This window comes from Vulpes lagopus, chromosome 9 (genome assembly GCF_018345385.1).
Source record: "Vulpes lagopus strain Blue_001 chromosome 9, ASM1834538v1, whole genome shotgun sequence".
NCBI lineage: Eukaryota > Metazoa > Chordata > Mammalia > Carnivora > Canidae > Vulpes > Vulpes lagopus.
Genome location: NC_054832.1, coordinates 39,522,731 through 39,537,711, shown reverse-complemented (window position 1 = coordinate 39,537,711; position 14,981 = coordinate 39,522,731). Strand labels below are relative to the sequence as shown.

Sequence of the window (14,981 nt, the reverse complement as noted above, 5' to 3'; positions counted from 1 at the left end):
CGTTGGCGGCGCCCCGACCCCGCCCTCCCGCGCGCGTCCCTCCCGGCCGCCGGCCCCCGCTCGGCGCCAGTCTCGGCCCCGCCGCCCGCCGGCCGCCTCCCTGCCCGCCCCGGGGTCGGGGCCTCCAGAGCCCGGGGCTGCCGCCGCCGCCGCCGCAGGACGGGGAGGCGCGCCATGGCGTCGTGCGTGGGGAGCCGGACCCTGAGCAAAGACGACGTGAACTACAAGATGCATTTCCGGATGATCAACGAGCAGCAGGTGGAGGACATCACCATCGATTTCTTCTACCGGCCGCACACCATCACCCTGCTCAGCTTCACCATCGTCAGCCTCATGTACTTCGCCTTCACGCGGTGAGCCAGGCGCGCCCGGGCGGGGGGGCGGGGGCGGGTCACCACGGGGCGCCCCCAGCCCCGGGACCCCGGGACCCCGGGCCACCTCCCGTGCACCACTGTGAGCACGTCCCGCCGCGCGCTCAAAGCCCCGCGGCCCACGGCGCTTCCACGCGCCTCCCCCAGGCGCCCCCGGGGCCCCGCTCCGTGGGTCCCCCCGCGTGCCCCGCGCCACCAGCCGTGCACAGACTGCACACGTGAGTTGCACGACACCGCCTTGCCCAGGCTGCACCTCCGCTGTGCGTGGCACACCCGCCGCCAGCGCAACCCTGCCCCCAGCCTCAGAAGGCACCGGAACGCAAATGAGGGAGACATGAGTCCAAGCTGACCTTTCCCCTTCCAGCCCAGGCACCTGTCGCCTCTTGGGCTCGTGGCTACACAGACACCGGCCCGCACTACCTGTCGTTCGTGCTGAGATGATGTATCATCAGGCAATTGCAGCAGCGCCTGGCGCGTAGTAAATGCTCTGCAAGTGATAAATAAGACACGTAAGTCTCAGTACAGGACACTCTCTCCTCCCCGGAAACACACACACACCCCGACACGTATAGCCACATGCTCCAAGCCCTCCTGATGTACACTTGCACAGGCCAGCTCTTGATACCGACATCATAGGACTGTACTCACTGAACACGTGGCCCCTCACCCCCAGCCCAGGGAGCCATTCCATCCCAGGAGCATGATGACATGCACACCGTGGGTCCTCCTTACAACGATTTTTTTCCGAAAGAACCTCTTTAAAGAAACGAAAGGTATGCCTTCCACACTCTTAACGGTTTAAAAGATCAACGCACATAGGTGTAGCTTTGGAACCAGGCTGCTGGCTTCAGGTGTCTGTTTATGTCCACCACGGTGGCGCTCCTTAACCTTTCTTTGAGCCTCAGGATCCCCACTTGTAAAATGGGGATAAAGCACGTGCTTACCTCATACAGGTTTATGAGTAATAAATGAATGTGTGAATGCACGTAGCATTCATACCTCATTCACAATGCACAATTAACGTCAGTCACTTTTCTCAGTATTTTTATCCAACAATCAGTGGTTCTCATTCCAGGTCAGCAGAAAATGTGCAGAAGTGTACCAAGTGGCCACAGGCATTGGAACTTCTGGTTATTAGTAGGTGGGGATTAAGGTGCTAGGTGTGTTAAGACACATAGGACAGCACTGTTTGAGAAAGAATGAACTGTCCCCTAGACAGATGTTTGTGTGTGCACATGTATGTGCAAGATCTATACACGCACATGCACACATGCAATGCCAGTGGTATCTCTGTTGGGAATCGCCGCAGCCTTTCAGATTTTCATAGAACTTAAATATCCTCCTACAGCTCACTCCTTTCTTATTTCCACAATCCTTTTGACTCTTGGTTCTTATTTTGTGTTTATCTATTTGCATAAATCTACCTAAAGCTGTAAAGCATAAGTAACAAGCTTAATGATTGAGGGATACAGCAACTATTATTGTAAAGTCTTCTGCTAACTCTAGTGAGTATGACTAGACCTTTCCATGGTATCCAACCAAGAACTTATTTCTAGCCCTGCAGAAAACTCATTCATGTCCCTACTTTTGGTTATTCTCAAATACTTCATTGGTCATGTCATCTGATTTTACCACTCAGTAGCAGCGTGGCCACTTAATTTTGCTAGGCCTCAGTTTCCATATGTATGTACAATGAAGACACCTAATAATACTCCATAGGATTATCTTTCATGAAGGTTCAGTTCATTTTTTTTAGGTAATCTGTGTTTAGCTCAGTGCTTTCCAGAGTAAATGCTCAGTAAACATTAGCCATAACTATTAACATCGTTTCATTGTACGCTAATGCCTTCTACTAAATTACATCTGTCATTGACTGAGGATGAAGAATGCTCTATTATTGAGAAAAAGGATGAAGGCGTTGAGATAGTAGATATTGCTTTGTTTGCATAACAAACATATCTGTTGAGTATTTTGGTTTAACTTCCTCTCCTTTGTGGGTTGACAATGGTGGAATCTGTGTGGGGATTTCTTTGGAAGTAAGACAAGTAATTGTGATATTTTATTCTAAATAATGAGAAGCAAGAATGGGCGGTTCGTTTTAGTCTTTTATCTTTAATATTATTCTAGGACCTCTAAGAATAGATCTCTCTTCCTCTTTTCTGATACAGAAAGTCACATTGTTCCATCATTTCCCTGTTTGGCCAAAGCAGTTGATAAATTGCAGCAGAGGTTATGAATTTTAATAGTTTGTCAATAGTCATACAAGTGGAATAATCTGAACCTCAGACTGTGGCCTTTTACAAAAATGATAATCATTTTATTTCTTCCAATAATTTCAGAAAGAGAAACCATATGTTGAAGAACTCATTAATAACAAGTTTTACCTTCTATAAAATCATAAGCACCACTAATGTGCGTGGTACTTATTTTTTGTAATGAGTTGTGCCCCTTTATAAAGTGGAACATCAGTGATCACTCTTTTTCCATAAAGATGGAAGGTAACCACTTCTTATATGAAAATGATTCATTATGATGCTCTTTTGAAATGATTGTCCCCGGTGCCTTATAATTTATTTTATAACAGAATTTTAGTTGGATGACCGTTCAGTGCAGTTCCTTCAGTAAAAGTGAAAAAGTTTGTTTTCCAAAGACGAGTGATGTGAGGGGACAGGAGACAATACTTTTGGGGTGCTGTATTACTGGTCGAGGAGAAACCGTAGATGGGTCCTGTCACATGCTGTGGAGACACAGCAAGAAGGATCGTGAGGGATTAGATACCACGTGCAGAAGTCTGAAACAGGTTTGGATTTGTCAAGTAGTTCTTTTGTTATATAACAACTAGGCTAAGTCACTGTTAAATCATGGTGTTTAAATCTTCTATCTCTTCCACCATCAATAAAAATAAAGCTGGGGGCGGGGCCGCCTGGGTGGCTCAGGGGTGGAGCATCTGCCCTTGGCTCAGGGCGTGACCCTGGGGTCCTGGGATGAGTCCTGCATTGGACTCCTGGCATGGAGCCTGCTTCTCCCTCTGCCTGGGTCTCTGCCTCTCTCTGGGTCTCTCATGAATAAATAACATCTTTTTAAAAATATAAAAATAAAGTCGGGTGCCATTGAGTCTTCTCCCTAAGCTCATTTTGCCACATTTTATAATCAGTATTTTTTTTTTAAGATTTTTATTTGGAGGGGGGTAGAGGGAGAAGCAGACACCCCGCTGAGCAGGGAGCATGATCCGGGCTGGACCCCGGGACTCCAGGATCATGACCTGAGCCGAAGGCAGACACTTACCTGACCCGGCCACCCAGGCGCCCCTAGAAAGTATTCTTACAAGTGCTTCGACAAATGCCCTGGAAGTTTGTTGGGCCAGAATGGAGCAAGGAGAACCTTTGTCTCAGGCTCAGAGTATAGTTACTGGGGTGCTTCGTGTTTATTGTGCTTTCAGAGATTGGGCAAACGTGCACATAGTGAATGGCCCTCATTTCGAAAACAAACGTTAGATGTGAAAACACCAGGATCTGCTAATCCCGTTCCCAGCAGCCCCTCCCCTGAAGAGGCATGTGGCCATTGGAGGGGCCTCCAGCTGAGGGCCTGTTGGTCTCAGTGCCTGTTGGTCTGTGCGTGCTGGCCTTCTCCCTGGCGGGACACAAGGCAGACGCGGGCGAGACGGGCACAGGCCTTTGGCGTATCCGTTCTCACTTACGTATCCATCGTGGCTTTGACTTTGTTTCCCTTCGCCGAATTGGAGCTCTGATCTTCGTCAGCTCTGAGGCTCACTTCTTCTCGCCTACGTTCAGCCTTGCCCCCCCCCTTGCGGAGACCCGCCAGCTTTCCTGGGTGTTGCCCTTTTACACCATATGAATACCATTAGGAAATGTCTCCTTGTGCTGCTGATTCCGTTGTCTGGGTTCTGCCTCCTTTATGTACGTTGTGTTCTTCGTCCCCCACTAACACAAGGCCTGGCTGTCCTTGCTCCTGGCACCAGCTCTGTTCGGTGATGTCCACGGCGGCCGCGCACCGGGCGGGCCCCCAGCAGGGGAACGGAGCGTGTGCTAGGTGCTGCCTCCGGAGGGGTCCGGCCAGCAGTGAGCTTCACACTTCTCTTCCCCACTTCCTACTAGAATCATATTTCTCTTTGGATTTAAGTCAGCATCTTCCGTGTCCCTCCCTTACATTTATGTCTGGCTTTTTAGGTCCCTAATAAGGTTGTAAACGTGCTGGAGGGGAAAATGTCCCCTGTATTTCTTTGGGGTCTTCTGTAGGAAGCGGGCTCCCGGGTGACTTTGGATGCTTTTGGTCTTGATACGGCCTTGCCTCCGAGGAACCACGTGCCGGGACTGCTCCTTGGCGTTCGGCACTGCGGGCAGGACTCTTGTTAGCAGGGGTAATGCGGTTAGCCTCCGGATACAGCCCCACGGCTTCCCGAGCGCCTGGCCTGGGCGCCCGCTTCCCGGAGCTGAGCAACTCAGCGGGCCGGCGGCCGGCTCCCGGCTCCCGGAGGATGTTAGATACTCCATTGCCTTCTGTAGCCAGCGGCCAGTCGCCCCTGTTGGGGGAGGAATATTGACTAGATCAATTTCCGAGGCAGATCTTACCTGTCTTCCTTTTTCAAAGATTTATTCGTGAGAGACCCAGAGAGTGAGGGAGGCAGAGACCCGGCAGAGGGAGAAGCAGGCTCCCGCCGGGAGCCCGACCCGGGGTCACGGCCTGGGCTGGGGCTGCAGGTGGGCCCGGCATGGAGCCCCGGGCCACACGCAGTGAATGCCGAGGGAATCGAAATACAAGCCATGATGTAGCCCGCGAGGCCTTTGGAAGAATACACTCTGCTCTTCTCCTTCGGCTGAGGCCTTGTCCGGATTCTCCACAAGATTCCTACCGGCTGGGAAACGGCGGAAGCGCCCCTCAGGGGCCGCGCCCGAGCTACCAGGCGCCTTCTCACCTGGATTCCGGTTTCCACGTGGAGAGGGCCCTCAGCAGGGCCCGGCCTTCTGCCCGTGACCGCCCGTGTGCGGCGGTCTCAGGGGCTCCTCCTGGGGGGGGAGGGGAGCGGAGCGGAGCCCGGGGCAGGGCAAGGGCCCGCGGAGCAGGCCTGGCGCCCACGCACGCTCCTGAGCGCACAGTTTGCTTCAGTCCCACCGACGCCCGTCCACCCAGGCGTTTCCGGGTGCGCAGCTTCCCTGCCTCGGGGACGTTCTCTGTTCTCGCGTGGGTGGGCGGGGCGTTCTCTATTGTCGCGTGGGTAGGCCCCTATCCGTTGCAGCGGCCTCCGACCTAAATATCCGACCGGCCGCGGGCGGGAGGAGCCGCCATGGTGGGCGCTGGGCGCAGGCCTGCCTCCCCCTCACGGAGCCTCGCCGCAGCCTCAGCGGGGCCTCACCGGGGCCTCAGCGGGGCCTCACCGGGGCCTCACCGGAGCCTCACCGGGCCTCATGGAGCCTCACCGGAGCCTCACCGGGCCTCATGGAGCCTCACCGGAGCCTGACCGGGGCCTCACCGGAGCCTCACCGGGCCTCATGGAGCCTCACCGGAGCCTCACCGGGGCCTCACTGGGCCTCATGGAGCCTCACCGGGCCTCATGGAGCCTCACTGGGACCTACCGGGGCCACACCAGAGCCTGACCATAGCCTCTTTGGAGCATCGCGAAGCCTCAAGGAGCCTCACCGGGGCCTCACTCAAGCCTCACGGAGCCTCACTGGACTCTCACGGGCCCTCACCGGGGCATCTCTGGAGCTTCACGCAGCCTTATCGAGGTCTCACCGGGCCCTCAGCAGAGCCTCGTGGAGCCTCAGCCGGGCCACACCGGATCATTGCGAAGCCTCACCAGGGCTCAGCGGAGCCTCAAGGAGCCTCAAGGAGCCACACCGGGGCCTCACCGGGACCTCACTGGAGCCTCACAGAGCCTCAGCGGGGCCTCACCGGAGTCACACCAGGGCCTCGCGGAGTCTCATTGGAGCCTGACCAGAGCCTCACGGAACCTCAGCGGGGCCTCAGTGGGGCCTCAGCAGGGCCTCGCAGAGCCTCACTGGGGCCTCACCGGATGCGCACGCAGCCTCGCCGGGGCCTCACTGGAGCCTCACGGAGCCTGTCCCGAGCCTCACCAGGGCCTCACTGGAGCCCCACCGAGCCATACCGGGGCCTCACCGGACCCTCATGGAGCCTCACCGGGACCTCACCGGAGCCTCACCGGAGCCTCAGTGGGGCCTCAGCAGGGCCTCAAGGAGCATCACCCGGGCCTCACCGGGACCTCACTGGAGCCTCACAGAGCCTCAGCGGGGCCTCACCGGAGTCACACCAGGGCCTCGCGGAGTCTCACTGGAGCCTGACCAGAGCCTCACGGAACCTCAGCGGGGCCTCACAGAGCCTCAGCGGGGCCTCACCGGAGTCACACCAGGGCCTCGCGGAGTCTCACCGGGGCCTCACGGAGCCTCACTGGAGCCTGACCAGAGCCTCACGGAACCTCAGTGGGGCCTCAGCGGGGCCTCAGCAGGGCCTCGCAGAGCCTCACTGGGGCCTCACCGGATGCTCACGCAGCCTCGCCGGGGCCTCACCGGGGCCTCACGGAGCCTGACCGGAACCTCACGGAGCCTGTCCGGAGCCTCACCAGGGCCTCACAGGAGCCCCACCGAGCCATACCGGGGCCTCACCGGATCCTCAAGGAGCCTCACCGGGGCCTCACCAGAGCCTCACCGAGGCCTCACCGGAGCCTCACAGAGCCTCAGCGGGGCCTCAGCAGGGCCTCAAGGAGAGTCATCGGGGCCTCACCAGAGTCTCACAGAGCCTCAGCGGGGCCTCAGCAGGGCCCCAAGGAGAGTCACCGGGGCCTCACCAGAGTCTCACAGAGCCTCAGCGGGGCCTCAGCAGGGCCTCAAGGAGCGTCACCGGGGCCTCACGGGGGCCTCATCGGGGCCTCACGGGGGCCTCATCGGGGCCTCACCAGGGCCTCACGGAGCCTCACTGGAGCCTCATGGAGCCTCACCAGAGCCTAAGCGGAGTGGAGCAGAACCTCAGCGGAGTGTCGTGAAGCCTCACGGAGCCTCACCGGGGACTCACTGGATCCTCACTGGAGACTCACAGAGCCTCAGCGGGGCCTCAGTGGGGCCTCAGAGGGGCCTCGCAGAGCCTCACCGGGGCCTCACCGGATCCTCACGGAGCCTCACTGGGGCCTCACCGGGGCCTCACTGGAGCCTCACCCAGGCATCACCGGGGCCTCAGCAGAGCCTCGTGGAGCCTCTCCGGGGCCACACCGAATCCTTGCGAAGCCTCACCGGGGCTCAGCCAGAGCCTCAAGGAGCCTCACCGGGGCCTAACGGGGCCTCACCGGATCCTCACGGAGCCTCACTGGGGCCTCACCGGGGCCTCACCCAGGCATCACCGGGGCCTCAGCAGAGCCTCGTGGAGCCTCTCCGGGGCCACACCGAATCCTTGCGAAGCCTCACCGGGGCTCAGCCAGAGCCTCACGGAGCCTCACCGGGGCCTCACGGAGCCTCACCGGGGCCTCACGGAGCCTCACTGGAGCCTCACAGAGCCTCACCGGAGCCTAACCAGGGCCTCACTGGGGCCTCATCGGGGCCTCAAGGAGCCTCAAGGAGCCTCACCAGGACCTCCCTGGAGCCTCACAGAGCCTCAGCAGGGCCTCAGCGGGGCCTCGCGGAGCCTCACCAGGGCCTCACGGAGCCTCACTGGAGCCTCACTGAGACGGACCGGAGCCTCACGGAGCCTCACCGGAGCCTCAGCGGAATGGAGCAGAACCTCAGCGGAGCGTCGTGAAGCCTCACGGAGCCTCACCGGGGACTCACCGGGGCCTCACCAGGGCCTCACCGGGGCCTCACTGGAGCCTCATGGAGTCTGACCGGAACCTCACAGAGCCTCACTGGGGCCTCACCGGAGTCTCAAGGAGCCTCACCGGGGTGTCACCAGGACCTCACCGGAGCCTCAGCGGAGCCTCAGTGGGTCTCAGCGGGGCCTCACCGGATCCTCACGGGGCCTCACCGGGGCCTCACCGGGGCCTCACCGGATCCTCACCGGATCCTCACCGGATCCTTACCGGGGCCTCACTCAAGCCTCACGGAGCTTCACTGGAGCCTGACCGGAGCCTCAGCGGGGCCTCAGCGGGGCCTCAGCGGGGCCTCACGGAGCCTCACCGGGGCCTCGCGGAGCCTCACCGGGCATACTGCACCACCGCCTCAGCCAGTCCTGGGCCCCGGGCCTGAGGGCGCCCACCGTGTGGCAGGAGCTGTGCTGGGCCCCTGCGTGTGCTCGCAGGCCCCCCCCCCCCCCCCGGCGGGCTCTGGCCACCCTGCCTTGTTTATGAGCCCGCCGGCCCGTGTGTCCCGCTGCGCCCGCCTCCTCCTCTGGGCCAGACCGAGCCAGGGCTTCTGCCTGGCGCCCCGGGGACGGGCCCGGTGCCAGCTGTAGGGCCTGCGGCTGCGGGGCAGTGGGGACAGCGGGGATGGTGGGGTGGCTGCCGCAGGCCATGTAAGAAGGCGGCCTCCTTCCCTGCAGGCGGCAGGGCACTGGGACCCCGTCCTTGGGCAGTGCCCCGGGCGCCCCCGGCCCTGCGCCTGCGGGTACCCGACCGCGCTGCTGCGTCGTGGAGGCACCGATTCCCTTCTAATCGGATATAAAGCTGCCGACCTACAGACCCCGCTGCTATTTTACTCAGGTATGGTCACCCTTTTTTTTCTCCCTGAAACTGAGCCATCAGTTTGATCCTGAAAATCGCTCAAAATTTACAGAAGCGCAGTTTTCTTGGTTTTATGTCCTTGTTGATTACTGACCTTAGGTTTTTTTGAAGGTAACGGTGATACATTTTCAAGCATCTTGACCACAGTAATCTGAAGTAGAGACTGGTTTGCTGGTTCGCGGTAGCTTTTTGTTCGGTAACATCTTAATTCACTGTTTTGGAAAGAATAATGGACGCGCATTGCTTGAAATTCGAGCCACACCAGAGGGCATGGGGGGAGGAGGAAAGCGGCCTTTGCCCTCCTCCCTGCGTTTCCAGGCAGAGTGCAGCCACCGCGCAGGGGGCAGGTGTGCACAGGTGGCAGGTGTGCACACGTGCCACACGTCCTGTGCTTGCCGCTCTCCGCTTGTCATCGCATGACGTCTGTTGCTCTGTAGCAGCTGCCGTAGAAGGACTTTCTTGTGGTTGCTTCCAACTCCATTACAAGTAAATACATTCGGTAAATTATTTAATCAGTTCCTTTTGGTGGACATCTATTTAGCTGGTTTCCATTCTTCTGCTAAATACAGATAAGGCCACAGTGGAGCACCCTGTGCATACGTGATTTTGTTACGTAAATGAGGGTCGGCTGGCGGGCTAAGTCCTCCTTTGGGAATTGCTGAGTCGCAGGGTGTGTGTCCTGACGAAGTTAACATGTTGCCCCACTGCCCTCCCTGGAGGTGGTTTCAATTTAAGCTGCCCTGGCATCGGGGCAGATGACCTGTTTGGATTTTTCCTCATACCTGCTACACCCCAGTCACTGAACTTTTACCTTTGTGGTGGGGACGTGCCGCATCGTCCCCCAGGGGTGTTCTGATTTGTCTGTCTCTTTCCACCAGCGACACCGAGCATCTTTTCACTTGCCTGAGAGCCACTGCATTTGTTTTTCTTTGTCTATTTGTTGTTCTTGATGTTAATCGGTTTTGCGGGGAGCCCCGCGTACTAGAACGGCAGCTAACTCTGCCTTGATCTAAGTTCCACGGTTATCGCTTGTCCTTTACGGATTTCTGTGTCGTGCGGACTGACCAGTTTTTGTCCTTTATGATTGCTGGGTTGTGTCATATTGTAGAAAGGCCTTCTCCACTCTGAGGTGGTTGTGTTTTGTTTTTGTTTTTTTAACACATGGTTTTTGTTTTTTGGGGGTTTTTTGTTCTGCTTTGTTTCGTTTAACTTTTCTTTTCTTTTTTTTTTTTTTTAACTTTTCTTCCTTAAGTGGTCCAGAGTCTGTCTTGATATAATGTCAGGGTTACGGAATCGACCTTCTTTCCCGGACAACAGTGACTTATTTCAGCTTTGCTTTTATTCTATTTGTGACTTACAAATGTGTGTGTTTCGGACTCTCGTATACCTTCCCTGTGCATCTAACACGAGTCAGATAGATTTAGGACCACATCATTTTTTTAGGAGCAGCTTGGTGTAGGGGAAAGATCATCCTCTTCAGAGTCGAACAGACCTGGTTTCCGATGTGAACTCCGCAACTTCTTCAATATGTAGGCTTGGGCAAATTAAAATTACATAACCTGTCTGAGCCTCTGTTACCTCATTTCTAAAATATGGTTGATAGTAAGCCATTTCACAGATGGGTTGTGATAATTCGAGATAATATGTAGAAACTGCTTATTCAGGGGCACCTGGGTGGTTCAATTGGTTGAGCTTCTGCCTTTGGCTCAGGTCATGGTCTTGGGGTCCTGGGATCAAGTCCAGCATGGAGCTCCCTGCTGGGTGGGGCCCCCACCCCTTCTTTCTGTCTCTTTCTCAAACAAATAAATAAAATCTTTTTAAAAATTAAAAAAAAAAAAAAGAAACTGCCTGTTGAGTGCCTGGCACACAGTAAATACTTGATAACAGGAGCCATTATTACATCATTGTTGTTACCAATATCAGTAGTGTGGTGTTGGTCTGAATGAGGACACTGTGCCCCCGCCCCAGTCCCTGTGTGAGCCATTCTTCAGTAAAAGCTCGTCCTGGAAGCTAGACAGACGTAGGGCTTCCCTGCCTAAGCCAAAGACCATTGCACGTACCCAGTAACGAAGGGCTAGCATTTTAGGGCCATGCTCGTACCTTCTGGGCAGATGTTAAATTGTTGGGGGTGTACATTAAGATAAGACCACACTTTGCTGCAGGAGGAAGTCTGCCTGGTTGCACAGTTTGGTTTTATAAGCAGATCTGGGAAATTAACAGTTAAGCATTTTGTCCAGCATTAGTGTTAGTGCTGTTTGGCCAGATGATGATTTAAGAAAGGGGATCTCTGTGACCTCCTACCACAGAACTTTATGTGCAGTCCTCTCACAAATCTGGAAAGTAAATTGGTGTGAAAACTCAGCCTGAACAGAAGTTGATATCTAAGTTAACTTCTCTTTTTTAAGTCCAATAGCCCAGGACCTAGTCTTTAATTAGGTGAATTGATCATAGTTTCCCTCCACACTTCTTCCTGTATTCTGGGTACTTGAGTTTTATATGTATATATGGACTTGATTTCCCTGTAGGGTTTTTTTTTTGTTTGTTTGTTTTGACCTCCTTCTTTTCCTTCACTGATGTTTAATCTTAATTTAACATTTGTCTCTTGAAAGCTGCAGTCCTTTCACAGATAAACTCAACTTTCAAAAACCACTTTTGGATTTATTGCTACTAGTCTCATTATGTCTAAACATCTCCTTCCGTTCTGTTCTTCTGTTTCCTGTCTACTCATCCTGCACCTTTTTAAACTGAAATGCTGGACTTCCCCTCTCTCAAGCTTCTTCATATCAATTCAGAAAATCTTAGTGTCTTAGATTTCTGTTTCCCCTCTTTTGTTTGCTTCTCTTGAGCCCCAAAATTATGTGGCTAAACTTTACTTTTACTTGTTTTTTTTTTTAACATAAACTGTCAGAACCTAATTATTCTCTGCCATCAATTATTTTTTCCTGTCATCAATGTTAAGAAAAGTTCCATTTGGGAAATTTTACTTGGTTTTATACGATAGATTTTCTTCCTAACCAGTAATCAGTCCACAGATAATCTATTGAGGGCTTATCATGTGCCAGCCTTTGAGGATGCAATGAGTGAATAATTCCCTGCCTTCAGGAGTTTACTTTCTGTTTTGTTGGGGGGAGGAGGGGGCGCAAAAGAAGGAGAGAGAAAGAGAGAGAGAGAATCCTAAGCAAGCCCCATGCCCAGCATGGAACCCGATGTGGGGCTGGATCCCAGGACCCTGAGATCATGACTGGAGCTGAAATCAAGAATTGGACACTTACCCGACTGAGCCACCCAGGTGCCCCAGGAGTTCCCTCTCTATACTGAAGAAAGACAGCATATCAACCAAGGGATAGAATGCTTTAGTTACCTGGGTTATGGAGGAGATAAATGCAGCAGTGGATGAGAAGTGGCCAGGCTCAGAGGGAGGAAACTCATCCCCTTTCTTTATGGTTCTTTTGCTTCTTGTCTGACTGTAAATCTTGTATTCCATTTTCATGATTTTTCTTTTAATACTGTTTTCTGGTACTTTCTTATTATCCAGTGTTTCACCCTTTCATTCATCCCTTAGATGGCCAACTGCTCGTTTTTGAGAATTGATATATAATCTCATTGCCTTATGTTCTTCTTCCTTATAATCTTATGCTTTCTTTATGAGTTCTCAAAGATTTCTTTGCCACAGTGTATATCGTAAAGGTCATCGTTAGTGCTTCTTGAAATCAAAAAGCATTTCTCCAAAATAAAGCTTACCTTTTGACATTCTGGGCATTTTTGTTTTTTTAAAGGACGGTGCTTCTCTGATGTTTGTCTCAGTGGAATGTGTGTCGGCATGTGAGGTTGCCAGCTGCATTTCTTGTAAGAACTGGACCACTATGAGACTGGGTTATTTTAGGAAATGATAGTGAAGTGTAAGTAGCGTGTGTAGAGACTTTGCTCAGCAAAATGAGCAGTCACTACTTTTCAGAAAATGGAATCTTATGCCTTCGGAGTTGACTGTTTAGGTCCGAAAATGAGTACTCAGTGTTTTCTTTTCTGTTTTCAGGGATGACTCTGTCCCAGAGGACAACATCTGGAGGGGCATCCTCTCTGTCGTGTTCTTCTTCCTTATCATCAGCGTGTTGGCCTTTCCCAATGGTAAGTGGTGTCACATTGGATCACATCTCCCCTATGTGTTGTGCCCTTTTGGTGTTCTGGGAGGTACATGCCATCTAGAAGATGAAACCAGAAAGTGAGAGTAAGAGAAACGAATCTGTGGTGGTTAGGGCACAGGTGCCCGATCTGCCACGTGCTTGTGATCTTCCTGCCCTGGGAAGTGCCCCAGCTGCTTCACAGGTGCTTGAGTCTCTCGCTTTTGCAAACAAGGGATTGGCAGGTAGGTGCAATTGAAAGAGTTAACTAAATTAATACGTGTTAACATCTCTGAATAGTGACTGACAAATTGTAAGCTCTCTGAGTGTCAGCTGTTGTTCTTGTTGCTATTTTTGCTCTATCAGCTGAGTCATAAAATACTCAATTATTTGTTTTGTACTTCTTGCTAAGGACAGGGTCACTGCAATATGATTATTACTGAAATAATGTGTTGTCCCAGGTGATCTTTAATCACAGTAAACTTTGCTGATCATGCATTTGGGATATGTATTTTAATCATCAGGTGAAAAAAACCATTATTACTGTGAATTTTATTATCCCCATCATAATTATGGAGTGAGGAAACGTCTTTAAAAAGGGGGGGAGGGTCACCTGGTGGCTCTGTGGTGAGCATCTTCCTTTGGCTCAGGGGATGATCCTGGGATCGAGTCCCACATCAGGCTTCTGCTTCTCCCTCTGCCTGTGTTTCTGCCTCTCTCTGTGTCTCTCGTTAATAAATAAAATCTTCAAAAAAATGAGAAGCCCATTGTGAATGCTACTCATTGCTGTTTGGAAATCTACCATGGTAATAGAGTTCTAATCCTAATTCTGATGTGTATGTGTTCAGGAGAGGAAGCAGCAGGGAAGGGGGTGTTCCTCCACTAAGGAGCAATTTTTGGACACTAGCTGGTTACCCTACAGTTGAACTAGATTCTGACACCATCTACCCAGAGTTAGAGTCCCTCCCACAGGGGAAGGGCTCAGCCCCACAGGACTGCCTCCCCTTCCAATGCCAACTGCGAGTCCAGGGTTTCACCTTTGCTTCCGACCAAATGGTTCTAAGTCAGACGTTCCCATGACCCCACCTTGGGTCCGATTAATTTGCTAGAGTGGCTCACAGGATGCAGGAAGTGAGGTTGCTCATTAGATTGCAGTACCTGTTTATTACAAAGAATATCCACCAACAGCCAGATGAAGAGATGTGTAGGATATGGTACGTGGGAGGGGACTAGGAGCTTCCATGCCCTCTCCAGGTGGGCCACTCTTTTGGCATGAGATAAATGTCCACCAACATAGAAGCTGCATGAACCCCATCCTTTTTGGAGTTTTTTTTTTGGAGGCCTCACCTACAGAGGCATGGGAACCAGTGGCCACTGGGAATTGCAGTCAGCCTCCAACCTCTCACCCTTCCCTGGAGGTCTTGGGGACAGGACTGCAAGTTCTCACCCTCTAATCACATGTTTGGCTCCACTGGCAATCGGCCCTGTTCTTGGGCACTTTCCTAAGGCCTCATTAACATAGCAAAAAGTATTCATCATCCTTATCACTTGGAGTTCCTAGGGCTTGAGGAGCTCTGTGCCAGAAAAGGGCACAAAGACCAAATACATATTTCTTATTATAAATCACAGTGTCACACACATGCCAAGGTGTCTTTCCAAGATGGTGGCAATGCCATCATGTTCTGTAGTTTTGCTTCGTCGTGTGTCGCACTGTGTGGTTTTGCTGGTGGTGTAATGATCCAGCCTGTGGAGCCATGACTGAATCCTGCGGAGGATGAACCGTCTCAGGTAACCGTGTCATTTGACAGCTGGGTT

At 53.1% G+C, this 14,981-nt stretch overlaps 1 protein-coding gene across 3 annotated transcripts in view; it reads left to right on the top strand.

The window, feature by feature from the left end:
• Window positions 1-57: 57 nt before the first annotated feature.
• The window catches only part of PTDSS1 (phosphatidylserine synthase 1), a 53,644-nt gene continuing 38,720 nt past the window's right edge, over window positions 58-14,981 (top strand). Inside the window, exons 1-3 of one of the 3 annotated variants that reach the window (XM_041769093.1) lie at window positions 216-353; window positions 736-880; window positions 13,082-13,173. Coding sequence is in view for 2 of the 3 variants with exons in the window: in XM_041769092.1 (XP_041625026.1) it covers window positions 175-353; window positions 13,082-13,173 (271 nt within the window). In the remaining variant the exon portion in view is untranslated. Of the gene's footprint in view, window positions 354-735; window positions 881-13,081; window positions 13,174-14,981 lie in introns of all 3 variants that reach the window. The other 2 variants (XM_041769092.1, XM_041769091.1) reach the window with 2 other exon arrangements.